This window comes from Empidonax traillii, unplaced genomic scaffold (genome assembly GCF_003031625.1).
Source record: "Empidonax traillii isolate 1590-97213 ecotype Southwest subspecies unplaced genomic scaffold, ASM303162v1 scaffold360:size843394, whole genome shotgun sequence".
Taxonomy (NCBI): domain Eukaryota; kingdom Metazoa; phylum Chordata; class Aves; order Passeriformes; family Tyrannidae; genus Empidonax; species Empidonax traillii.
The window spans coordinates 650,360-677,899 of NW_020955553.1; the positions used below are offsets into that span (position 1 = coordinate 650,360).

The following is a 27,540-nucleotide window of genomic DNA, read 5'->3' on the forward strand; positions in this document are numbered from 1 at the left end:
GGGGGGGGGGGGAGGTGTTTAATACTTTTCTACAAAACTGAAACATTTACATAGATAAAATCAGCTTCTGTAGATAAAGTTCCCAAGAGGCAGTCTGACTTGCTATGTAGGTGCTAAAAATGCAGTCTGAGGAGCCAGCTATGTAAAATTAAGAAGAAACTTATGAGTAAAGTTGAATTGGAGTCTGTTGCATCCCAAGATAGTTCATCCTTGATTACGTTTAAATAAAAGGGAAAAGGCAGGAAGACTCTATTTCTTTCCATTTTGGAACAACAGAAAAACAAACTTATAAAATGAACTATTATTCTTTGGTTAATAATTGTGTGTAGAGCTGAAAGTAGATGTTAGGATTTCTTAATGCAAGGTGTGCTTGTGCCTCTAGTGTGAAAGACATGAATGTACACTTATCAATATAAAATAAACTTTCCAGAAGTAGAAGGTCTCAGGTGGCAGCCACTTTCTTCATTATAAATGTCAAATTGTTATATTTGGCATTTATTAAGGCGTCATAGTTACAGTAACTGTTTTGACTGAGATTCTGGAAATGCTTATAGAGAGATTACGTCTTAAGTACACACACAGTCAGTCTCCGTATCCTGTAATAGTTTCTTTTAATATATTATATAAGGTGTTTGTTTAACATCATTTGGCTCACAGCAGATTTCTCTATTGTCATCATAATTAATCCCCATTTGTTCGTAAATAGGTGTTCAGCTACTATGTGTATACATAAAATGCCCATTGACTAACAAATGGGAATACAGTACTCACTAAGAGAAACAAAATCACCATTTTATAAAATCAAGTTAAGCCCTTTGTTTGCTTCAGAATTCTCAAAATTTCTGTTCAGAATGCCAGTAGGGGATTAATGAAAGTAATAGGTTAGGTCTTTTTACACTCCATGCATATTAAATCAGTTGAAACACTGACAAACCACTCCAAGTCAATGGAAAAAATTATCGGCAAGTAATAGCCCTAAGGTAGCCTAACTAACAAAGAACCATTCTTCTTGAGAGAAGATTTTAAACTCAGATTTTATTGTAATTCTACTTTTCTGTACTGTTTAATGGAAATATAAATGAGACCACTGCCAGAGGGGTTTATTTGGTTAGTCCATTTTACTGAACAAGCACAAGATTTCTATCTCTGAAGCTGTACTACGCGCTGTCTGAAGTTGGCTACACTTGCCAGACCCCTACATCTGGGTGTTTTTTTTGATGGCTAGATTTTTCTAGTTTGTTGTTAAAAACAGATGAAAATAAACAGCTCTCAGAAGTGCATATTTTTGCATTATTAAATTCTGGTTTACATTGAAGAGGGAGAGTCAGATTATGTTGAACAGAAACGTGTGTCATTGGGCTTAACCTTGTAAGGTGCTTTGCCCTACATTTTGCAAGAATTATTTGTGTCATTGTTATGCTAACTTTATTTGCTAGAGGCAAATAATGTTCATTTTATACATCACATAAATAGTGGTAAATATTGGTTAAGTAAAGGCAAAATATATACCTTATACATAGCGAAAACAATAGTAAACAATGAGCGTGTAATGAATGTCATACATTTTTTAAAATTATTTTAGCAAACCTTTAGTTATCTATGGAAAAGAAAGATATCATTTAAGAACCTTTATTCTTTTAGTGATTCACAGTTGTTTCCAAATGCAGTGATCAATGAAATGCTTATTTAGGCTATGTGAAATATATTCTGCTGCCACAGCAAACACAGCTTTTTAGACTCAAGGTAAGTATAGAAACTGTAGAAACTGGGATTTTAAATGTGTAAAATTTGGCTTTTTCCTCTTGCTTTAAATAAAACTTCTATGCTTGGTCTGTCAGTAGGCACTGTTAACAAGCACTGATATTTTCAGAAAGATAAATAGATAAATGTTGCGCCTTCCTCTCGGAGTCACAGCATTTGATATTTTAGAGGAAAATCACGGTGTATAAAGGTGGTCTTTGCACTTGAGTAGTTCTGATAAGTTCTGATAAATGCATTCTGTAAAAACTAAACTTTGCAGAAGAAAGTTTACTCATTCTGATGCATTAGAGTACAGCCTTCAGAATGGGGTTATACTTTTACTGAGGGTTTCAGAGGAAATTTGTGCTTTTCTTTTCAGCACAGCACATATGTGGCATTTTTTCTTACTGATTTGGTTACTTTTAGCGTTAACTGTACAAAAGTTAACACCATTTTTTTTCATAAGAAAGTTCTTAAGAAATGTTTTGATGATGATTTTGATGATTTTGTGGAGAAAAAAAATCACACACAAGATCTCTCTTCTTGTTTTCAGAGAGCTATCGCCTATCTCTTTCCTTCTGGCTTATTCGACGAACAAGCCAGACCCATGATGAAGGTAGGATTTTTTTGTTGCTTTTCTGAATAACAGCAGCATGATATTTTGACTGATGTTTTACTTTTGCTGATATTTGTTTATTTATTTATTGACAGCATCCTAGGGAAATTTTTCCAGAGCAGAGAAGTAAGTGTTCCTAGATGTTTTTTTAATTATTATTTCTAAGTATTAGAATTGTTGCATGTATAGAATTTCTTATTTTTATGGATTTATTATTTTCCCTGTATTCTAATGATTGCCAAGACAAGAGCAATAAAAGTCTAATCTGATATTCTATATTTTAGGATAACATTATTGCTGGATTGTGGAATACCAGTGGTCTTCTCAGAAATCATGTTAACTGACTAAGATAAATGGTTTTCATTGCTTAAAAATAAACAATAAGTAGGATGATGTTGAAGTCATGGGAAAACCTTTTCTTGGATTCAGTAGCTTTTTGTCAGAGCTGTCTATCACATCCATAAAATATTCATTAATACTATTTTAAACTTTATTAATACTATTTTAAACTAAAAGTTTTCCTGGTAACTTTATTGCTCTAAAAGATTAGAAAATGCAGCTTTGAAATTGCTAGTTGAGAGAATAGGGAGAGTGGAAACTCCCAATCAGGTCTTTGGCCTGAAAGTCCTAACTCTGCATTTCTGCCCATACTGTCTTTGGTCTTGCTCCTGAGACACCGTATGAAGTACCAATTGTCAGTGATATGCCAGTATGTTGGTCAGTTCACTAAAACTGACAAATTATTTTTACATAAAACATTTAAAAGATAATGTCAAAACCCGTTGTCCATTTTTGATTGGCATTTAGTATCAACTAGTAGCACAGGTGGGAAATTCTATATTCACTGAGCTATAAACTTAAATTTCTACTTCAGAATGTTCCCTGAACAATAATTTCAACAATATATGCTTTCACAGCCGCATACGTGGAAATTCACACAGTCCACTAGTAGTATGTGTGGATAGAAGTTCCCTGTACTCCTTCTGTTCTAATAAGTTTTGCATCTTTACGTTCGACTTCTGCTGTATTATATCTCAACGTTCCAATCCAATACATATCATGCTTATCAGACAGGTTCTTAGAGTCTTACCTTTGCCTGTAGCTTATAGCTGGCTTCATTTGAACTTTACTGGATAAAATGGCTGGGAGTTTCTCTACAGTTCAATTTGTAAAAAGCTCTTGGGTTTTATTTTTGTAATTTTTCTTTATTTGGAAGAGATCTTTTTTCATGCAGTCTAAGTCTGATTTTTTTTTTTCCCCAGGGTTGAAATTTATTTGTCCTTAATATTTTGTAAGGAATGAAAGCAGATGTGTTGAATTATATGGAATGTTTGTTTTCTTGCTGAACTAATTCTGTAAACTATAGGATAGGTGTTTGAATTTAAATATCCCAAATGTAAATATACCAGATAACATGAACAAGTTCTAAAATCACCCAAGTTCTGAACATGGTGGATGCTCACAAAAGACAACTGTACTTAGTTTAGCTTAGACATATTATGATAATAAAAAAGTTGCTTTTTTACAGAGCTGCTAATCTTTCATCTCTCACAATTATTATGTAGATTGCAGTTGTCTCTTGCTGTGTACTTCTTTCTACTCTAAAATGTAAACTTTTATCGGTAATACCACCTATACAGTCTTTGAAAGTTGAAGCTCTACATGAGATATTCCCTTGTGTACAACGATATTTAGAAACGTTATGTTAAATATTTGGTTATAATTACAGATGGAGATTAGCTTTATACAAGGTTGACTAAATCATTATATTTTCAGATAGGTTGAACACTCATAAAATGTCTTTGTTCTCTGATATTCAAAAAGGTAATCAGTATTATGAAAGAGCTTTATAACTGCAATTAAATATAAGGGATTTTTTTTTTAAGTGATTGTATATTGCTTCCTTGTTTAATCTTGCTTTCCATTAGAAATACAGTGGGGAGAAGATGGCCGACCATTTCACTTTCTCTTTTATACTGGCAAGCAGTCATATTATTCATTAATGCATGTAAGTATGTTATCTGTAATAAATAATGTCAGCTCCCAGTCAAGAAGTATATGTTATTCTAGAGATGCCTGTCAGGAGGTCCTCACTTTAGTTGTGCTTTCACAGTAAGTCATAATATCACCACTGAAGTTAAATGCAATGTATATTTTTGTGTTGCAATATCCATTATTATGAGCATTTTTTTGTCACATTTAAAGGAACACACTACATAATAGTTCTTGCTTTAATTTTTGGTTTATTTTACAGTTTTGGCCATGGACTGGGTTTGAATAGTCTGAACACTTTTTTCTAGGCTCTATCTGGTTGGTAGCATAAGGCTAGTAGTGAGGAATGTATATACAATAAAAATGGCTAGTTCTAGCAAAGTTCATTGTAGAATAAAAAATAGGATTTTTTTTCTTTCCTTGAAGGGCAAAGCTATAGGAAATGTTATTTGTGCTGACATTTAGTGTGAAGAAAATTTGCATTTAAACTGCTTAATTGATTTTTCTAAGATGGTTCCATTCATGCAAACTTTAGGCTTTTTCCGATTAGCATGGTTCCAGGAGTAAAAAGAATCTGCATCTTTTACCTTTATGAAAAAAAACTGTAGCTAATAGAACATCACTAGATCCTGGTTCTTAACATGGGTTTATGAACACAGATGTTTCATATCTGTGACCATCAATGGCACAAGCATTATCTACATCTTTAGGAGAGTTTATAGAAAGACATTCATGTTTCTTACATGTACTTACAGAAGACAAAAGCATTAATAATGTATGCACAAATATTTAATTGGAAATTCATGTCAGATTTTGTTTCCTTGTTAGATAGTCTTAAAAAGTTAGTTCTGTGGTTAGTCAGTTGTCAAAAAAACAAACTTTCTGCTCTCACAGCTTTACTGAGTGTAGTGCTTTTATTAGAGTTATCTGATACTTACTTGTGTTCTATGTACCCAAAGGACAAAATCCCCACTTGTCAGGTACATTTGTTTCTTTGGGAGAATAAAAATAAAATAAAAAACACTCCCTCCCCCCCCTTTTTTTTCCTTTTTTTTTTTTTTTGTTGTTGACCTTGGGCAAATGAGCTTCTTGCCCTGGCAGAAATGAAATGAATGATAAATGTAGAGTGTGTCTTTGCTGAGTAATGGAGCTGCAGCATAGGCTTTCCACAGAGGTTTTCTCCTGCACAGCCCGAGGCAGCCCGAGGACCCCTGCTGTTCATTTAAATAGGTATGTCAAATCTGCCTCGAAACGCCGCTGGTTTGATCTGTGGTAATATTTGTGAAGGTTCCATATGGACTTGAGCCCCCTGCAGTGCTAAGAAATAATGTACAACGCTTCATGGTGCAGACGCAAATTTTCTCTGAAAAGGGATGCAATGCTGCGTTTTAGCTGTCGGAGAGGATGATGGAGCTGACGCGCTAGGCCTGTCAACTTGTTACACGGATGGGTTGCACGCAGCAAGGCTGTGGAAAATCTGTGCCTTTTAACTTTTCTACTTAATCACGGTTGTAGCATTGCCTTTAGACTGTATGCTACATTAATTCTCTTCCTGCCTTCTGCCTTTCATCCCAAGTTTCACGGAAAAAAGTAAAGCATGCAGGTCTTGTAGAGGAGCCTTATCAAACAGCTGTCATCTGACAAGCCATTTGCATTTGTTTTGGCTGAAACAGAGCAACCCAAGGGCAAGATGTTTGTTGCATTCCATCATAATGAAGAAATTACAAATTTTACAAGGAGCACAAGTTTATTTTTAGCTCTTCCTAGCAGTTAGAAAGAGTATGTAAGCTTGCCTTGGAAGTCTCTGGAAGCACAGTTCGCATTTTGTTTCTAAGAGTGTGGCAACCACCTTTAAACAAATGAGCTTGACAAATGCATTTTTCATTAGTATATGATACTTGAGTGTTCTTCAACTGTTTCTGAATATTTTCATTAACTAGGCTTCTGTAAACCTAAATCCATTAAGTGTGGTTTAACAGGGTTTTTTTCAGTTGGCCAAACAAAAGCCAAAATCTGCATGAAATTCCCAACATTGTTTTTGCCTCTTATTAGAATAACGTGTATTTAACAAAACGTATTTTTAAGTCTCAAAGCTAATTAATTCAGCTAGGAAAAAGAGTTGTATGTTAATACAGCCTAGTGTAAGTAATCAGTTCCATTTGAGGATGTCCTTTAAATTGCCATATTAAATCTAATAAACCAGATGAATGTAATATTTAGCTTAAACTTGTATGCCATTAATTACTACATACGCCCACCTGGAACCTGAATTTTATTAATTGTTAGTAATATAACTAGCCATAGCGTTATTATGTAGTTAATGCTAATAAAAATATCATGCACTCACTGAAAATAAACTATATATTTATATGTATTATAACTGCCAATATACATGTTGTTATGCCTTCAATATGAAATGAACTTTCATATGGGATATTTGTTAGATGCATTATTGTCTATTTTCTGCTTATTGAATAAAGTTTAAGTGCGGGGAAAAGAACAATTTATTTTTCTTATGATACACGGAAGAATGTTTGTTGGATGAAACACCATTTCACAAACATTTGATAGTACACTTGATCATCATTTAACTTAGAAGTTTTTTAGAGTAATGTATTTTTGCAATAGGCAGAAAAAGACAAAATGGTCTCTTCACACCATTGTGTATAGCAAAGTAGTAATTCCATGTAATCATGATTTTCGTACTTTTTTAGTGGTTGTGGATTGAGATAAATGCTTAAAAATTGAGCATTTTAACTGTTAAATAAACCAGAACCTAGAAACTGTTAAAGTATATGCTGAACTCAAAAAGAGAAGAAACAAAAGTGCAAACTGAGGTAAAATGTGGGCTCTGCAGCATATTTTAAACAAAATGTTAATATAATCTTTTTCCCCCACAAAAATCTCTTCCTCCAAGGTTTCATTTGCTAATTTCTTCCCTATTTTTTTATGCAGAGTAAAGTAATTGTTTATTATTTAACAAGAGAGTGTCCTTGAAGAGATCTGAAATTTGATCTCTCTATTAGAAATGGAAGCGTTTCAGTACATAGCCAATCTTGTAAAATCAGCTATTTTGATTGTGTAATAGCTGAGTTTACAAGACACACAGATGTGTACAGTCATGAATTGGACTATTGAATCCTCAAGTGATTAGTAAAATCTTCACCTGCCAGCTTTGAAAAAGCAAGTGTGTCTCCAGAAGCTTTCTTTAGCCGTTGGGGAGTGAAGATTTGTCAGATAAATTATTGGGCATTACATGTGATTCCTGATTTTGCAAAGGCTCATCCACATACTTTACTTCACACGTGAGTAGTTCTTTCAGTCTGTTGGCTTCATCTCTATACAGAGATTAGATACACGCATTAATTTTTTTTTTTTTTTTTTTAGTACTTCAAAATTTTATTTCATAAGAGATGCAAGTCCACTTTCATTGCCAGAGATATGTAGGAAATTATATTTAGCATTTCTCTTACACTTGGAATTATTTTAAAATGCTGCTTTTTAATGTTGTTTGACTTCATCTCCTGTGTAAAGGGTTCTTTGTCTGAATAGACATGATTGCTGTAATTTAACCAGAACAGTTTAAAGAGATCATTTTAATTCTTAAAATTGCATATTCTTGAAAACTTAAATGCGCTATGAAGTGTTGGTGTTCTTTGGGAACCTAGGGAGGGTCTTCAGGAAAATCATACTGTTCCAGCTGTTGCAAAGGTTTATTTGTCATTGTAACTATGAATTTCTGAGGCTAAAAAGTAGTGGCTGGCAACCCATATCTCATTTTATTTGCCTGTATTTATCAGTAGTTTCCAAATATGACAAAATCTTTAAGTCTTCTTTTAGCTTGTGTTACCTGAAAAGTACTTCAGTTGCTGTTTGGAAGCAATTCTGACTGTAGTTAGTCTGTCCTAAGATGCTAAATGTGATTACCTCCCCACGTCCTTTTTTAAAGACATGTAATTGTTTTTTTTGCTGACCATTCCAGTACATGAATCTATATGCCAGAATGTATTGGAGGTGAGTGTTTGTGAGGAGGCAGGCAGGAGACTGCTTTTGACAGGTAGGATGGTGACACCCTTTGCCTTAGGAGGGCAAGAGGTAAGCCAAGAGGCTAACAGAAAAGTGAAAAACCTCCTTAGACATTATTTATAAGACCTAGTACCCCAATACCTCTTCCAACACCAAAATGTCGTCTTCATGCCTGGTTTGACTTCTTCCAAATGTGGAAATGCATGGAGCTCACAGGAATGAATCTCTGAGACTTCCAGCGGAGCTCTCTCCAGGTAGCTGAGGCAGACCCAGCTGTCCTTCCCTTTTTCTTCCCTCCCTTTACAGTCCCAGGCAGAAGCTTCCATACTTCTTTTCCATGTCTCAGCTACAGGCGCCTAAAAATTGCTTGGTGCAAACACACCTCATGCCCTCTAACACAAACCATGTCTGTGCAATGTGTAGGCAATAATTTTTGCAGCCTAATAGTCAGCTCTGATTATTAGTGACATGGCATAAATCTTGCCCACAGTAGTGGTACCGTGTCTTGTTGTCTTCGAGAACTACAGTTATAGTTGTGAGGTTTGGAAACACTGAAAATGTGATTTGTGCTCTTTTATATGATGTTTCCTGCATTTGAGGATAAGAAGACTTTTTTAAAGTTAAAAATTTTTCCTAGTTTCTATCTGATATCGTTATCTCATGGAAAATAAAGGGTATCTGAAAGACATACTATTATAATGTATGAGTTCTCATGCTATTTCAAAAGTGAATTTTATAGTTCAAGATTTCTCACTGTGGACTTACTTAAAAGATACTTGTCGTTAAAAATGTCACCAGTGACCTGCATTAGAGACTTCAGTGAATTGTCTCTATTTTAAAGTGCTTTGAGTGCAGCTTAGATAACAATCTGTTATTTGTTCATACACTTTAGGTACAAATATTTTTAGTGTATGTGCAGGTGTATTTTATAGTAACAAACAAATCAGCTTGAACAATAGGAATTTATAACTAAGCAAGGGGCTTCTATTTTGAGGGGGGCTTTTTATAAAGCTGTTGCAGAAATTTCACTGCATCCTGTTGCAAATCCCAGTATTATGTTAAGAATTAGTATTTCGTTAGTTAATTTCTGACAATACAGAGCTGTCTCACGTTTCTTCAACTGTTTTGTTCTAAGTAATACAAAGGAAAAAAAAAACCAACCATTGTTCCTTGTCCCCACCAACTCTTACACTAGTTTCTCTCTAATATTTGCTAAGACTTATATTAATACCGTATAGGGAAGTAGCTATAAGCTTTCTATTTTCACTTGTAAATGGAAGTAAATTACTTGGTATATAAGTACTTGGTTGTAGTACAACCATCCTGTTGCTTCAATATAATTTATGATTATTTCTCCAAGTACTTCTATTTAACTTGGGATTTGAATCATTTTAATTCAGAGTTTCAGATGTTATACTGAAAAAAAACCCTATGAAAATACTTCATGTAAAACATGTTTCTTTTGTAATCCTTTTACTGTGACTTTTTGGGATATTTTCTTCTTTTGTTTTTTTCTTTCCCTGAAGTTTTAAATTACTGTCACAGTATTGTTTGAAAGTAATAACATAGCTAAGAATCTTGAGGAAACAGTTTAAAAATACTGAAAATTCAGGATAAGTATAGCTGTGCGTTTGAGAGAACAGAAAGTCTGTGATAAATTCTATGATAAATGTGCAAGTTTGTATTCCTGTGGACATGCCAGGGGTACCAGGAGCTCTGACTAGTGCAGACCACCAGTAAAAACTGACACTCTAAATGTACAAAAATCTTAAATAAATAAAATTAATTAAAGTTTTAAACCTTGTCAGTATTTTGAGTAAGTCAAACTAAAGTGTGGATGCACTGATGAAATTATTATGCAGTATATTTTGCAGTTGCATCTGTTATACAGATGTAGTTGCCTTTCTGTATACAGTTGAGAACCTTTTTTTTTCTTACAAGCGTATGTAAGAAGGCAAAAAAACACTCTTGCAAAATTCAGAATTAATTACTTTGAACTGCATATGAGAATTTTTTCCTCAAGCTCTACTTGTTTTCTGACTTCCGCGTTTGAAGTGTTTGTAGAGTAAAACCACATAAACTTGTGTTTTAAATAACAAAATTCTAGTATTAAGTGGAAAAATTACATTTAAATACTTTTTCTGTATACACCTAAGGAAACATATGAAAAATTGCTGAATGTTGAGAAGTACCAAGACCAGCTGATAGCTCAAGACCTTCCTCTTCAGAAGGAAAAAAGGTAAGCCTCCAGTTAGAATGAATACTGATAGTAGTTATCCTAGTGAGGTTTAGTATGTTGTATTGACACTTCTTGTAGTTTCCCCAATGTACCTGCCTTTTATTCCACAAACCCATTTTCAGATTTTTGCTCTGCATAATATTTTGTGTTGTAATTTCAAGTTGAAAAGTCTTAGCAGGTGTGTGTGGAGTACTCACTTCTCACTGTAGAGCAGGGAAACCCCACCTATTTCTCTTACTCTTTAATCTCTCCCTGCTCTTTTCAGTATTCTTCCCTTTACAAATTTTCGGAAATGTGATTTGAAAATAAATAGAAAATATCCAGAATGCTGTTTCCGTATGCAATTTTTTCTAATTATTTCTTTATTAAAGGATTTTGAAAAAAGGAGCTGAAGTTTTTATAAGAAAGCAAGGGCTTTTTAAAATGCCAAATAAGTTCTTTCTGAGGAAAAAATCCTAAGGCCTAAAGCTGAGCTCTTCAATAGTCTTTAATTACATTTCTTGAATATTTTAACTTACAATATTTAAGTTGAAGAGTATCAAAATACTTGATGTCACAATTTTTCTTCTAATGGCTTTGAACAGATAAGTCATCAAAACCTAGTAATTTCAGAAAAACTTATTGTTTAATTATCACCATTATTAGTAATTGAATTTAGTTTCTTTTCTTTTTTTCTGTTTAACTTTTCTGGTATGCACAAGCTCTTCAGCTAGTTAGCCACTGAACAGAAAAGATCCATGTTAACCAGAGCAAGCTAGGGGAGATGTACAGGTATTAGTTTCTTAGTACATGTAGTCAGGATTGTCTTTGAAATGAGTATATGCTTTAAGAACTGTTTTTCCTCTTTGGCTGTATTCTTGATTTTCTTTTTTGAGATTTCTTGCAAGGATTTTATACTAGAATAGTAAATTAAACAAGTCTTTAAAAGAAATTATTACAGCAAGGAGGTTTTGATTTTGGTATTTACTGCTTTTCTGTATGGTTACTTTTTTCACTGTCCCAAGTTGTTTTTAATCTGTTCTTACCATGGTTCTTCAGATTTATGCACAGCACCAGTTGCACATCATGTTGGTTTGTCACTTCTTAATTTCAGCCATTTGTTATTTTTGTTAGAAGGAGAAAGGATTAATTTGCTGAGATAATTTCAATTTCTTAAATAACAGAAGTTCATGTTTCTTCATGATGTAAATAGTGTCCTGTGACCCACAGAATGTTTTATTAGAGATTCATGTTAGCTTCTGAGCAGACAAGAGAACAAATGAATGTAGTTTCTTGGTGTATGCTGCTGAAAAATAACCTGACTCTTTACAGAGCTCAGCCAGTGGATTTACTGATGTGAAAAATGACCTTAAGCTAGTCAGAGATGAAAGGTTTTTTTCCCTGTTAGGTTTGTAAAACCTCAGAGAATTTAAAGGATTTTTGAGACTTATCTTGCACACTGGATGTGGTGCTTCCTCTGAGATTAGTAAGTGCAGGTAGAGGGTCATTGGGAAGGGCTGTTTTTTTGATTTTTTTTTTTATTGTTGGTTTTGCTTTGGTTTTTTTCCCCAGAAAATAATCTATTTTAGATGTGTTCTGTAATATTAACTGAAGGGTTAGGATCTAATCTTAAACTACTTCAAGTTTATAGTTTTCCATGTGAAAATACTTCGTTGACTTAACCAGAAGTAGCAAGTAGCAATATGTAAATGTAAGTATATACTTGTGTCTGTCAGGATTGGAAGGTTTTTAAAATTACTTTTAAAATCAGCATTGTTTCTAAATAAACATTTCTCATGTCCTGACTCGGAAAAGCATTAAAATACATGCTTAAGAAGTAGTACTACTTAAAATGTCCTCAGAAGGAGTATTATACTGAATCATATAGCTTCCTTAATGCTACTGAAAACATGCTTTCTAAAAATGCTTCTTACCTGAAGAGGTAAGAAACTGGTTACATTTTTGCCTTAAATTTTTCTGATAATGTTGGTGTGTATATTTGTGGTGGCATTCTCTTTAGTTGGTCACTTCATATCTGATATATTTCAGTTCTATTTCAAGCACTGGTTTTTGTTAGCATTTCTGTATGAGGTTGTTTTCTGAGTAGCTTCTGCTTTTGTTTTCATCAGTGCAGTTTCTGTGCTGAGCAGCTCAGGATTACACAGTAGATAGAATACAGGGTGTCACTGCTGCATTAGTACTTTGACTATGCTTACTGCTAGTCCAGTTCTTTGTATTGATCAGAAAAGTAAAGACCAGAGGCAAAATAATTTGATTTTAGCATTTTGCCTTTGATTTTGTTCTTTGCTTCTGGTAAACGAAATTTTTCCTCGCTGCAGGCTTTTAAAAGTACTGAGTTATGGGAAAGATCACTTACTATTACAATATTACTGTAGCTCATTCTCAGACTTCAATCATATGAATAATGCATAACTGATACTCATAATGTTCATGTGGTTAATTCAGTAGATGAAGTTACCTTCCTTTTCAAAAGGCAGATCTTTTAAAATCAACGTAGGCCTTCTCATGTTTACTATAGGAATGTGATCCATATTCATTTGTAATGGAAAATGTATTTCTGAACGAAGACTGACTGTATGTGTGGTCTTTTGTGATGTAACTCTAATTGCATGGTTAATTAAAGGGAGAATATATATGTGATATTTTAAACAGAAACCTGGCTGGCAGCAGATGGCTGACTAAGATTGAATTGGAAGAAATGTTACTAGAAAAACTGTCAGATGATGATGTAAGTAATTAATCTTTCTAATCTTAAGGAGGCTTGTGTCTTAAAAGTACGGACTCTGGGTGCATTTTTGGATACTGAAAAAGTACCATGTAGAAGCAGGTGCACTTCAAAAGAGTTTGCTGACTTCTGGCAAACTCTGTATATGTTCATAGCACTGTCACATTCCGGTTGGCCTAAAGTGACCTGTGTTGGTTTTTTTTATCCAGCACAGTACAGAACTATTAAGAGCTTTCCGTTGTTACTAACATAATTTAGGTCTTTCTTCTGGTGCTAACATTGTGAGGCCTAAAGCACCTGTTCCTTGTCATCTAATTATTTAATCAGGAATGGGGTATAGTGACACTTTATAGTAGAAATAAATAGTCATTTATTGTAGTTACAGATGAAAAATGGACAGGGCTAGAACTTCTGTTACTTATTGTAGAGAAGGGGTAATTATTCAAGATGAGAAAGACAATGGATTTGTATAATGATAAACCTGCACAGAGTTTCTGATCATTTAATCTTAAGGGTGACATGATAATGATAAAAGAAGCAGAGAGGACTTATCAGAAGTAAGGACTCCTTTTTCTTAGTGAATTGCTACAGAATCAAATCAGAAACAAGATAGAAAGCTGTATAGACCTGTGGTTTGATACAGATATCTCTTCTTATATTCTCATTGTTATAAGTAAGGTGGGAGAGAGGAGAGTTTTGCAGTTTCCCCTGCAAACTCTATCACTCGCTAGATTTGGAGTCCTTTTTTACATCTGTCTCTGGGAATATGACTATTCATCCTAATAGTCATACACCTTTTTCTCATTCAGAGCTTTTCCCTACAGTCCCTTGAAGAGAGTCAGATTTTGTAACAGCAGGTTCAGTCTACGTGGCCAGTCTTTTGGAATGTGACAGTACCAGAGAATATAACTCTATTTGTGTGAACATCCTAAGTGTCTTCTCACCTAGAAGCAGTGTTGCTCAGTCTTTTCTGTCCTGTGGACAGCTTCATGGCAAAAATAGCGTAACAGCAGCAAACGTACCCTTTGCTCACTTGTCATCTGGAACAGTAGCATGTGATGGCTTCCTTGTCTGTGGGCGATGTGAAAAGGTCTCAAGCAGATTGTGGTCCATAAGTTAGAAGTAGCTGTTGTAAGTTATCCGCCTTGGATAATACCCAGGAGAGCTTCTCTGTCTTGCTCACAGTAGAAGCCATTATGACTTCCTTGTTTTCAGTACCTCCTGGCTGTTTTCCTCTCGCAGTGCCAGGTCTAGTTGTACAACTAAATGTTGTTTGGTGTTCTTAGCTGCTTGCTTTTAGTACATTCTACATCTGTAAAAGTAGATTGCAACCAACCAAAACCTAATATAAACCCAATACCAAACCTTTTTACATACTGGCCTCTCACATGTAAAACCACAAAGCCTCAGGCTATTGGAACAGAGATTGCTTAAGTGTATTTGAAATGTCTCAGTGTAAGTTCCCAGTCTTACCTGCTCAAAATTGTATATTTTGCCACTGCTTTCAAATTTTCTGTGGTGTTTGCATTTTTAAAATCAGAGCTATTGATGTCTTTTTTTTTTCCATTTCACTCTGTAAAGGCTTTACCACATCTGTGTTACATAGTTAGACAGAAGTAGTTTTCAAGAGATGTCAGAGTTCCAAGGCCTATTGTTAAGTTACAAGAAAAGTAGTAGTTTTGTGCAGGAGACTCTGGTAACATAGAGAAGAAAAAATACTTTTAATAATCACTTGTAAGTAGAAAAACCTTCAAAAATCAGGTTATGATAACTATATGAAAAATCCATTTTAGATGGTATCATATCTTTATATCCAGTGACAGCTGTCTGGTGCTCCTGGCAGTAATACTTCATAACAGGACATCCCAGCTTTTAGCACAAATGGGTTAACACAGAGGTATATACTCTTGAATCACATGTTGAAGAACTTTGGAGGGAGGTGTAAGGGGGAAGGAGAACCACACAGTAGCAAAAGATAATTTATTTCAAGAGGTTGCCCTTTAAGTCAAGTATCTCTTGAATTTTTAAATAGCTTGATTGTTCAGTTTTAAAGGAAATCATAAACATTAAAGTAACTCAGCTTGAACAGCCAAAGATAGATAGATAGGCATTTTCTGTATATGTTATGAAATATAATCATTTATGAGGTTCAGTTTAGTGAAATAAAATTATTTCCTAGTCAGAGAATATGCTGACTTACTGAAAATCTGGTGAAGATCTTCTCATTTTACCATTTTAATAAAACAAAATAATTGACTCCCCCAATGTTTTCTTTTTAAAAGTCAGATGAACTTCATTCTAATACAAAATCCTTTATTATGAAGGTGTTGGTTATGCTTTCAATTAAATTTTCACTTCTACCTGAAGAAAGAGTTAGGTGTCTTTAGTTACACAGAAAATGATGCAACTGCATGCTGTTCTTAAATCAGCATGTAGGTGCAAAAGTGTCATCTTGTCAGAAATCATCAATAAAAGTGAAGTAGGAAAGATCCATTATATAAAAATAGAAAGTTTTAGCAAATGCAATTACATTTGCATCCTTTAATGAAGTCTTGTTGTCTTACAGTATTCGAGATTTATTCAGCTCTTACAAAAATTGACGGATTTGCCATGTAGTGACATCGAGGAGAAGTATATACAGAAGTTTTCCAAAGAACTTCCTGTGCAGATGCAAAAAGCAGTTATTGAGCCCTTGCAGTATGATGAGCGAGGAGTGGCCTTCAGCACCAGTGAAGGTAATAATTTCAAGTTGACTGGTAACAATGCAGAATATTTTTCGTCTTCACATTGCTTTCTTTCTAGTACATACAACATTGCTCAAAGGGTCACTACTTCATTTTATATGTGTATACTGCACGTATAGTTGTTAATGATGTTGTGGCATACCAAGTTATGACATGGTCTGGTAACAAAGTGCAGCTTTTTGACCCAGATTCTATCAACTGGTTTTACCTCTATTTCTGTACAGTGTTACCTCTGTAGAGAGGACCCTGTTGTGATATTTGTTGTAGGATACAAAAAGACTTTCATTTTTGGCAAGAGTTGACTGTTGAACATAGAGGGCAGAGGACTGAGGGAGCACAAACACATATGAAGAATTCTATGGATGTAACACTGTTGTTGCTTAGTATAAAAACAGCATGCTTGGACCACTCAGTGACCTTTACCATGATTTTTGTAGGCAGTCCAACAATGGAGAATTTTGAAGATGCAAAGAATCAGTAAGAAGTCATTTGAATATTTACAAACAGCATAGGAAAATGCAAAGAGGGAATTCCTAAACATTGTGGGTCATTGGTACTGAGATGGAGGGGATGTTAGAGAAAAGCTGTGAAGGCCTCTGTCTTCTAAACACAGTCTGCTTATGCCCTCAGTGGGGGACATGTAGTTGAAGAAGGATATGATATATGAGTGAGTGCATAGAAAAATTATGTAGCAACACCATGTATAGGAAAGACTAATGACTTTCTGGACAAAGCACGTGTGCACACACTTCATGCTGTACATTTTAGAGGAATCTTAGAGATGACACATATTCTTAAGCAGCAGATGATAATAAGAACAAAGGTCGCAGAGAATTTGAGGAGCGAAATGGCAAGAGAGCTTTGCTCTAGCTGGCTTGTCTTCAAGATTACATGACAACAAAGAGATGTGAGACCACCAAACTGTGCTTGAATTCACACTGGTTTTCAGTAGTATCTTCAGAACAGTAGTTACTGAAGTTTGATAAGCATGCAACCTGTGTTATTTAAGAAAAACCACCAGGTTTAGTAAGTTCAAAACCAGTCTTGTTTGTGTCTCCTAAACCCCAATATGAAGAAATATGTCTTATTTGTTTCATAATTCATTTATCAGAATAATTACTTACTGTGTGCTAACAGAAGTTGGTCTTACACTTTAACACACAGTTTGTCATGTTTTAGCTTGAAACTATTGCACTTAAAGAGAACAGTAAGTAGTAATTTCTGAGGAACTGTATTAATGCTGCGTATTATTGCTTATACCAGTGTAATTGAAGTGCTAATCTTTACCAAGTGAGTATTCTTGAACGTCTGTGCATTTTTATGACTTTATAAAGTAGTTTAATATTACTAGAAATTGTACTTAATGGTAAATGTAGTAGTTCAGCAAACTGTGTATTTTCATCTACTCTGACATCACCAGGTCAAGAAAGTGTCCTGAACCACTGAAGTTACGGGAGGTGGAGCGTTATCTCTACATCCTCCCAACACACACTTCTCCTCCACTTAATAAACGTTGGTTAAAATATGTTGAAAGATAGTTGTTCTTTTTTTGCATTTTTTTGTTATCTCAGCATGCAGAACCAAACAACTGACACTGTATGAAAGTGTTGCGATTTGCTTAACTACTTGATCACTTGAAGTTCTGTAGAATATTGAAGCCTCATAATAGTCTGGGTTTAATTCCTTTTAGGTAGAAGAAAAACTGCAAGAGCTACTGCAGTAGTTTATGACAATGGGACTGGAAAAATGACAGTGAATGGAAGAGACATTTTGCATTACTTCCCAGTGCTACAGGACAGGTGAGAGCACTATGAAATGCTGTATTCTTACTGTACTTAAATTATTCCAGCAAAAGTAGTGCCAGGCAATAATATGCTGGTGGTGTGTTCCATGACGTTGATTCTCTGTTCTTGTTTCTGTACAACTGTCTGTTTTATGAAAAAGCGTCTTGTATTTTTCTTCTAATTTTTAGGAGTTAAGGAACTGATAGGTAAGCCTTGCTCTGTGTTTCTTGCCTCTCCCTTTCTGAGGGAATGCAAAAAGCTGGAGCACAGACTGTTTGAATAGTTCAAATTTTAGTCCCTCTAGAAAGGGCTGGCAGTTTATTTTAAAAGTAAATAATAAATATTACCTTTAAATTTTTCCCAAGAGATTTGCAAATTGTATGTTATGTGTAATTGCTCTGGCATACAGTAACATAGTGGAAGCAGGCAAGGTGGGACACTTCATGTAAAGCTTTAGATTTTGGAGGATGTGCACAGTCTGATATAGAAAAGATTTCTCATATTTTTATTTTATATTGTAGTTTTTAAGCTCAAGGATAGAGGGGAGAGGTTGTTCAGTTTCAATATCGAGAGCTGATGGATCTTGGCATCTACAGATAAGTAGTAGAATAAAAGTAATTGAAGAACTGAACTTAAAATACTTACCATTGGCAGTGAGAATATGCTCCTAGCTGCTAATTTCTTATTGATTTGAATGAGATATGAATGTCTTTCTGGATCTCTGCCTGAAAGTTAAGTGTTTTGTATATACGATGATAAGAAATGTGCCTAGCATGTAACTTTATGCATACGAATATATTGCATTATTTCATTTATTTATTTTTGTTCCTTTTTTTTTTTTAATCTTTTTTTTTTTCAGGGAACAGTTGTTGTTCCCTTTCCAGTTTCTCGGCAGGATTGGAAAACATGATGCGGTTTGCACAGTCTCTGGTGGAGGAAGATCTGCACAGGCTGGAGCAATACGTTTAGCCTGTGCAAAAGCCTTAAGGAGTTTTGTGACAGAAAAGGAGGTGGAATTCATGAGGCAAGGTACAAATTGAAATTGTTTCAGTGTTTCTTAATGCGTTTCTGGTAATTAACAGAATTAATACAAGGATCATTAAGGATCAGATTTGAGTAAATAATCCCAGTGAAACCTTGTATATTGTATAAAAGGGATCTGCATTTATTTATAGATTGTTTTGACTTGTTTCCTAGCATCCTTTTTGTACATTTTGGATGACTTCTCAAGTCTTTCCATCTGTTCATGACCTCTTTTAGGTCCGTTAACCAGCTCATAGTGCCTCAACATAGAATCACAAAACATGAATGTGTATTCAGTAGTAAATAAATCTGGATCAGGCATTAGTGAACTGTAAGGTACTAAGATTGTGTTTTGTTTTACTTGGCTAGTTGCATCTTGTTCACATTTTAAAAAGTCTCCTTCTTGAAGGTAAATGCTGGAGGGTTAGTTTTGAAGAAAGAGTAATGAGAATAGACACATTGAATGCAACTAACCAGACTGAAGGAGCTTCTTTCCACTCTTGCATTATTTGGTGTTTACAAGTTACATAGGATAAGATACAATTTATTTAGATAATTGCAGTATTTGATGCTTCTCAGTGATAAGATGCCATACTGTTTCAGCAAATACAGAGTTATTAACTGTGAGCTTTTAACTACACTTCTTCTGGACTAGTAGCAAGAATACATGCCTGTGTTACTGGCAGAACAGCTGTAATTTTTTTAACTCTATTGGCATCCATGGAACCAAAGCTATTTTCATGCTACTGTCTTTGCAAGAAGTTTCTTTGGCTGTACCTTTCCAGTACTGACAAGTGTGATTTGCTAGGAATACCTTTGTAAACAGACATCCTACTGAGTTTGGTATCTGCACTGAGATCTGCATATTTCTGAATGTGTTTTGGACACTGCCAAATATACTTTTGGAAGCACCAAAGCAGTGGTTCCTGAGGTGGGGTTTGTCACCCCACCTGATCCATTGGGATTCAGTAAGAAAATTTCAGACTTTGTAAGGCATATAATTTACAAATGAATAAATATACATATATTGGAAGTGCACACTCAAAAATATTTTCCTGAGAGGACAAAATGATCAAAAAGAGTTTGGAGACCACTGCTGTAAAGGATCTAGCATTATGAATATATATAAAATAATGTTTTATAGATTTATTTTTTAGTGGTTTGTAGAGGAAAGTGTGAAGAAAGTTTGGTTACTAAAGAAAAGTTAAAATGTTAGAGGATATGATGACACTCTTTTCAGTGTGTTTTTATACTGTGCCTCTTATCCTTCTAGATGTTACAATTCATATTGTTAGTGAAAGTCAGAGTCATTGGCTGCCTTGAATCTACTACATCACATGAAGTATACCTGTAATATTAACTATTAGGACTAAATAAATGGGTGCTTTTCTGTGTTTTGTAGCTGGATTACTAACAGTTGACCCACGTGTGAAGGAACGAAAAAAGCCTGGTCAAGAGGGAGCCAGACGGAAATTCACCTGGAAAAAGCGATAAGTCTGGCTATTTAAAGAATCACGAGTGCTACCAAAACTTCAAAACACACTGATTTATCATTTAAAACTGTTGTATAAATATATTTAGTAATAAAGTCTTTTTTTTTTCCCATTATAATCTCCATGTTTTTTTCTGTTAAAAAAGCAACAAACAGCCTTCTTCAAATTTATTTAAAATTGTGGAAAATCGTGATGTGATTTGCCAGAATGGGAAATCTAAAATAGCAGCTTGAGTGCTGACTTTGCATCTTAGCTTCACTGAAGTCAGTAATGATTTATGGAACTGTTGGTGAATTACAACTTCTAAAAATCAGTATATTTGTTTAATTACTTACCAATCTAAATTCTGAAAGTAGGCAGTTCCTAACCAGGTATTTGGACATCTTTGACGTGCCTCTCTCTCTGCCTCACAGGTATCTGAGGATAAGTGACAACTTCCCACCTAAATTATGCTGGAGTTGAGAAGCTAGTGAGAATGGTACTGACAATTGAAGGGACGTTGAGAGAGGAACAGTCACAGAGGATAACCTTTGCCTGTGGAATCAGTTGTCTCTAGGATGCTTCACTAGGTTAAGTAGGGAGTGATTCAGAGCAAGTACCTAAATTTAGGTGCTCTGAATCACCCTCTGGAGGAGTAATTTTTTCTGTTCTTCCCCCAAATGCAGAAAGAGCTGGAGGGATTAGGCTGAAGTTAATCTTTTAGAATACTCTTCTCCACCCCTTAAATCTCAAGGGGCCTGATCAAGGATGCATGTTCCGAATATGGCTAATGCACAAAGATAGCATTGGACTCTTTGCCAAATACAGTCATAACTTTTCTTTTTTAAAATCAGAAGCAGGAGGTGATGACAGTGCTGCCCACCTCCTGTCTATAATTGTAGCCTTCCAAAATAGATTAGTGGTTACAGCACTCATCCAAAAGCTTAAGGTTTTGGTTTATTGCCAAGTTCCTTCCTGGGACAGCAGTCAAATACTTTCAAGAAAGAGCACATCTTTCATCTGTCCTGTAGGAACTGGGCTACAGCAAAAAAGAGGATAAAGTTGATCTCATCAGGAGAAAGCAGAAAAAAAAATTAAACTCGGTAGATTTAACAGCACGACACCTTCAAACTTACTTTTAATTTAGAAGACTTCAGTACTTTAAATTCTTCCTCCCCAGCCAGATTTTTTTAAGTGCTAGAGTACTTCTGCTGCTGCTTATTTGCTGTAGATGATACCAAAAACTTAAAACCTTGCAAAAGGTGCCAGCAGGTCACTGCAGGTGATAAGCAACTCTGAGTGATCTTTAGGGGTTATTATTTCCCCAAGCAGCCTTCAGGGGGGTGCAGCAAGTAAATAGACCTCATGAGCTAAGACAGAGAAGGTCAGAAACTGGGTATGCATCCTTGACTGATGTGTTTGTGATTCCTTACTCTCCAAAGCCACTCTGTGGTTCTTTTCAACTCCTGTTTCGTGAGAATACTCTGTAAACTTGGACGAGATTTCTCACTGCTAAGGTAGTTCATCTCAGTGAAAACACGTGACTCTAAAATTACCTGAAAGGATGTTGTAGCAAGGTGGGTGTTGGTCTCTTTTCCAAAGCAGCAAGTGATAGGATGAGAGGAAATGGCCTCAGATTGTACCAGGGGAGGTTTAGATTGGATATTAGGAAAAATTTCTTCACCGAAAGGGTTGTCAAGCAGTGGAGCAGGCTGCCCGGGGAAGTGGTGGAGTCTCCATCTCTGGAGTTATTTATGACACATAGATGTGGCATTTGGGGACATGGTGCAGGTCTGGGTTAATGGTTGGACTCTGATTTTAGGGGTCTTTTCCAACCCAGAAGATTCTCTGACTTGTTAAATTTAATTCAACAGCTGAGGCAATTCACCTGTCCCTTTGAAAAACAGATGGGTGTCGCATGAGACATTTTTCACACTAAGGCAAATGCAGAATTGCTAATTAGCATTTCTGTTAATTTAAGTCTGAATTGCTTATATGTAGCAAAATAATTCTGTGTTATGTATCAGTAGAAGTTGTGACTTGTAATAAAAACACTAATCTATTCTGGGACAGGTACCTAAGGATGCTTTTGACATGCTGACATAATAAAATGTACATAAACACGTGGACTTGAAGATGCTACCTGAGGAAGATTCTGGTGGAGATTAAATAGTAGAATTTTTATCTTAATATCTTCTCAAATGAGAATTGATCAATTAATTTTCCTACCTCATTATTACGCAAAAAGCTACAAGTGCAATAGCAGATCAGCATTTACAACATGCTAAGTCTTTTATCACGTTTTAAAGGAATTATTGATTTTTTACCTGCCAAAAAAGAATGAGCATGGACTTTGATGTTTGGACTCAGCAAAAAAATTGAGACAAAGTTTCCGAATTTATCGCAATATTTTAGGAAATTCCCCAAAAATACTAGTTAATGCTGTGCAGCCAGGTCACTTACTCAGGCTTCCAACTAATTCTGAAATCGAGCTAAAAGAGCAAAACATTTCTGAAAGAAAAACAAACAACAAAACACAACACCAAAACAGAATTGTATGTTGGGTTTGGGTTTTTTTAAAATTCTCACTCGTATGAAGTTCCTCTCAATCATCTGCAATATGTGTCAACATATAGGAGTTAGGAAATTAAATAGTTGTATTAAGAAGGACTATTTCTGTAGTGTTAAAACTGATAAAAAGGTGAGACTACCATTTTTTTCGCTGGTTTTTACAGATTCCTCAGGAAAGAACCGTATGGGAGAGCCAAATAAGGAAATATATCGGGGTTGTTAGTTTTGTGACAGCAGCACAGTAATGGAATCCATTTATCAGTTCGAATAATGTGTTTTAACTTCCAATGTCTCTCATTCCCTTGCATTCCCAAGGTTATTGAGAGAAGCTCTCCTGAACACCTGCCTTCTGTGTCGGAACCAGGCTTCTTGGGTCTCAGTTTTGAACACTTGAACACTGTGGACCAACTTACCTTGCCAAAAAGATTTCTGAATTCAGTGTCCTGAATGTGACAGGTGCTTATACCCTAAACGTGAAAATGTTTTCTGAATGTGATCAAAAGGAACTAAGCCTTCCATACTTTCTGGGCAGCGTATGTTGTGATTCATCCTGGCTCTTCTTTGTATTTTTTTTCCCTCCGCCACACTGATATTTTTTCTTTAAGGTACAAAAAAATTCCTCTAAGATAAATGGAGTGTGTCCACGGCACCTATTGCTGGTGCTTTTGGTCCCATTCCTGTGGCGTGGAGCTCAGGATTGTCCCTGGTGTGTGTTAAAGGGGCTGCGGTGCCACGAGATGGCGCAGCTCGCAACCGAATGCGAGGAGCTGCTGCCAGAAGTGGGACGTGGATGCCTGGAAAAGGGACTATTGACGAATCTCCCGTATAAATAAATAGTGATTCGATAACAACGGATTCACCTGCAAATAGATGTGTTTAGTTTCAAAAGGGTAGAATCTGATTGACTTTCCAGGATTTTTTTTTTTCTCCTGTTAAGTTTCCGTGAGAAATAATAAATGTCGGTTCATACGACTTTTCAGCAGTCTAATTTCAGTGCATAAGTAATACTTACAAATTAATATTACACTGTTATGCTAAGAAATGTCAGCTGATGTTTGAAACTTGGAAGTGGTACTGCAGCATATTGCCAGTCATCAAAAATTGCAGAATCACAGAATGGTTTGTGTTGGAAGGGACCTTTAAAGATCATCTACTTCCACTCCCCGTGCAATGGACAGGGACACCTTCCATTAGACCAGATTGCTGAAAGCCCCCTCCAACTTGGCCTTGAAAACTAGGTATGAGGCAGCCAAACCTTTTTGGGGCAACCCGTTCCAGTGTCTCACCACCCACACTGAAAAGAATTTTTTGCCTTATGTCCAACCTAAACCCACCCTTAGCAATCTTATGCTAAATATATCCATTCATAATATATATAATTGTTTTAGATAAAATGCCAGAAATCAGATTTGTCTAAGGGGAGGGTGATTTCTTATTAAACCTGCATTTTATCTGTTCAGTTTCATAAAATCCTTGTAAATATTGAAATTAATTTTCCCAGTGTTGTGTGATATTTTGTACAGATAAAAATTCGTGGGCTGGAATTAGAATCAAATGTAATTTTATGCAGTGCTAGCCTCCAGTGAATAGAGGTTCCAGAAGGTTATTAAATTCCAGACAAACATGTAAATAGAAATTACTGCCTGTGTACCTGCCCACATAAACAAAGCAGTGTGGGAGCAGAACAAATTGCGCAAACAAATGGGCAATAATGGCTTTAGACTTCAGAGTGCTTAGCACCCACCCCCAAACACTATGTCAGAAATCGCCTTCACTTTTAGTTTTCAGTATTAAGTAACTGAATGTTGAAGTCTTTCTGATGGGCAACTCCACTCCACTTGCCATTTCTCTTCTAGTTACCAACCATGTCATAAGCAATGGATACTCCTCTGCTCTGCTGGGAACTTCCTCATTTTGAAGGAAAGCAAGCCCTGGGTGCTCCAGGGGAGGTCTATATTTCAACACCCTGAATCTTTAAAGCATTCAAGATGTCTCCTGACTAGTTCTTCATCATTTCAATAAATGTCATATTCAGAGGATGTGAGGATACTGACATAATAAATAGTGTAAGCAGAGAGGTGTGTGCTTGCCACAAGTCCTGAGCAGACTAAGTACATCACTGAATCAATTTCAGACTGACAGATGATTAGCAGGATAGTAGCCCTGATACTTTCTTCTGAAAGTGCTGGTTTGTCTATGAAATCAATAAAAGCAAATTCTCCTTGGTTCCAGGACTAGTCCCAATACCTTCTTGCTTGCCTGGTTGCACTTTGCCTTAGTAACTGCTCTTTCTCCTAAGACACAAGAATGTTATAAGTGATCACACTAGTGGTACCAGAGCAGAGATTATTAAAAAAAAAAAAAAAATCCAGCATGTTTGGGACAATCCTTATTTCAAGTCCCAGAGCAGCCCTCTAGGATTTGGATTGGTGATGCCTCTATAATTTTGTCCATATATACCTTATTCCTTGAGAGTTGGATCATATAGGGGCAGTAACAGCTGTGAGGCTTTTGAGCTGGTGGAGATATCAACAGGATTTTTTTTGTTTGTTTAAAGTGGTGTTCACATAATAGAAGATTTGGAGGAAAATGCAAAGCAGGAGTGATTATATATCATCAATTGTTAACAATGAAATTGTAAGAATATTCTTAGAGACTGCATAACAGAGAAAGAAGAGGTCAGAGATTGATAAAGCACCTTGTGTGTCTGTCTTGTAAGCCCCTTTTCACACTTGGTCTGAGCACCACATGTCCATCTCTACAATGTGAGGTTAGCCAGCAAAATCCCCACTGAGTGCTCTTGGGCAGGAACAGCCATGCCCGAGAAGGCTGTGATGTGAATACTGACAGTACCATGAGACAAAATTTCTGCTTCCTTCAACCTCTTTGCTGATGGAGAACGCAAGCAAAGAGTTGCACAGTATCCTCGCGGCTCAGCTCACAGACAAGATCATAGGGCAGCTGGACTGCCAGCATCTTCCACCTTCCTCTGGGTGTCACCTTTGATGCTCAACCCAGGTTGGACATTCCCATCTCACTAAGCAGCTTTGGGGACAACTAAGGAAACTTCCCAGGCGACTCCTGCTGTGGTGCATTTTGGTGCCAGGCTTGGTGCTGGAGTGTTTGCTGCGAGAGGGAAGTGAGACTCAAAAAGATCTCACTGAGGCTGTTGCCTTCTGGTGGGGAGAGACCCCAGCACGGCTGAACCAAGGGCTGCCCCTGCTCATATGCCCTAGATGCTCATAGGCATCTAGGATCTGTTATTTAGCAAAAGTTCAGCCCCTGATTGTATCACTTGCAAGGCAGAGAGGGATTTGGTTTTCTCCTCTCTCAGCTGCAGTTAAATTCTTAGGAATTAAAAACATGTTCTTTAGTGAGATCTTGACATGAGTGCTGACATCTCTTGGATGTTTTTGAGCCAAGGCCATTGGGGTCCCTCCCGTGTCTTTCACCTGAGACAGCTCTCTGGTGACATTGCTTTTACTAGGAGAGCTGATAAGACATACAGGTTTAACAGTCAGCTTCCCTCACAGTTTCTTTCCCTGGGAGAAAGTCACTTTGAGATCTATTCTAAATCCCCCCCAAATTACCTCTGAACTCTCATTTCAGAGGTTAAGCAAATAGAGAGATTATTTTCTTCTCTAAGTCTATGCTTCCAAGGCTGAAGGACTCGTTAGTACTTAAGTTGCAAAGAATCCTTAACGATTTTATTTGACTAAAGCAAAATGAGAAAGGAAAACAATATTTAGAAAATTTCATTAGAAAAGCATTTTCTTCTTTGTTTCTCTAACAGCCAGATTTCTGGATAATCTCTGCCTTAACTCATCAGGGATAGCTGTTTGCATCAGGTATGCTGATGGATCTGATATTGACAGGCTGAGTGTGCAAAGCATACACATTACCCTTTGGAACACTCATGCCTCAGACCAGGAATGGGGGAAGCATCTGTTGCTGCTCAGAGTGGCTCTACCTCCTGTCTGGTTTTTGTTTTGTACCTTGGGATATTTTCAGGGGGCAGAGAGTCAAGGGCAACTGAACTTGCGAGACCACCAAGCCAACCCTACTGTCTGCTGAAGGCTGGGGAAAGCCCTAGGAGAGGAGCCAGCTCAGGTGGTGAATTGCTGTTCAGTGTGGAAACTGTGGCACCAAGTGGTGCAGTGATGGTGTCTAGTGCTTCAGCTATTTGGGATGTCGCCCTTCATTCATGAGGGATGGGGTTCCAGATCTCCCCCACCAACACACCTGGCAGCAGGTGAGTAGGAGGCAGGCAGCTGGGCTGCCCTCGGGTTGGCAGGACAAAGTTTGGGAAGGACTTCACTGTGGGAAGGAGGAAACCACTGGCCAGAACTCTCACCGTGCATGGGCAGAAGATGTGCCCTTCCCTACACCAATGCAGTTGATTTTATTTACCAGTAAAAAGGGGAGCCTGGCTGTGTTTCATCATCCACTGTGAGTTTGTTTTTACCTTGAGGGACTTAAAATTTACAAATAAAGCGCTTTACATTAGCATAAAGTTTATCAGATGTTTAGCATCAAAAGTCAAGACTTCATCCAGTGCCTGGATTTGGCATAAATCTGATTGGTTTCTTTTGTAGAAAGCCAATTTAG

General features: G+C 36.3%; 1 protein-coding gene across 2 annotated transcripts in view; it reads left to right on the top strand.

Annotated features, from left to right (window-relative positions):
• MRPS9 (mitochondrial ribosomal protein S9) overlaps positions 1–20,497 on the top strand; it is a 34,402-nt gene extending 13,905 nt beyond the window's left edge. For both annotated transcript variants that reach the window (XM_027892585.1, XM_027892586.1), the window contains exons 3-11: positions 2,294–2,356; positions 2,452–2,482; positions 4,285–4,364; positions 10,531–10,613; positions 13,266–13,341; positions 15,905–16,073; positions 17,773–17,881; positions 18,726–18,895; positions 20,292–20,497. In XM_027892585.1, coding sequence (XP_027748386.1) covers positions 2,294–2,356; positions 2,452–2,482; positions 4,285–4,364; positions 10,531–10,613; positions 13,266–13,341; positions 15,905–16,073; positions 17,773–17,881; positions 18,726–18,895; positions 20,292–20,383 — 873 coding nt within the window. In that variant the 3' untranslated portion in view covers positions 20,384–20,497. The remainder of the gene's footprint in view (positions 1–2,293; positions 2,357–2,451; positions 2,483–4,284; positions 4,365–10,530; positions 10,614–13,265; positions 13,342–15,904; positions 16,074–17,772; positions 17,882–18,725; positions 18,896–20,291) is intronic.
• The last annotated feature ends 7,043 nt before the right edge of the window (positions 20,498–27,540 follow it).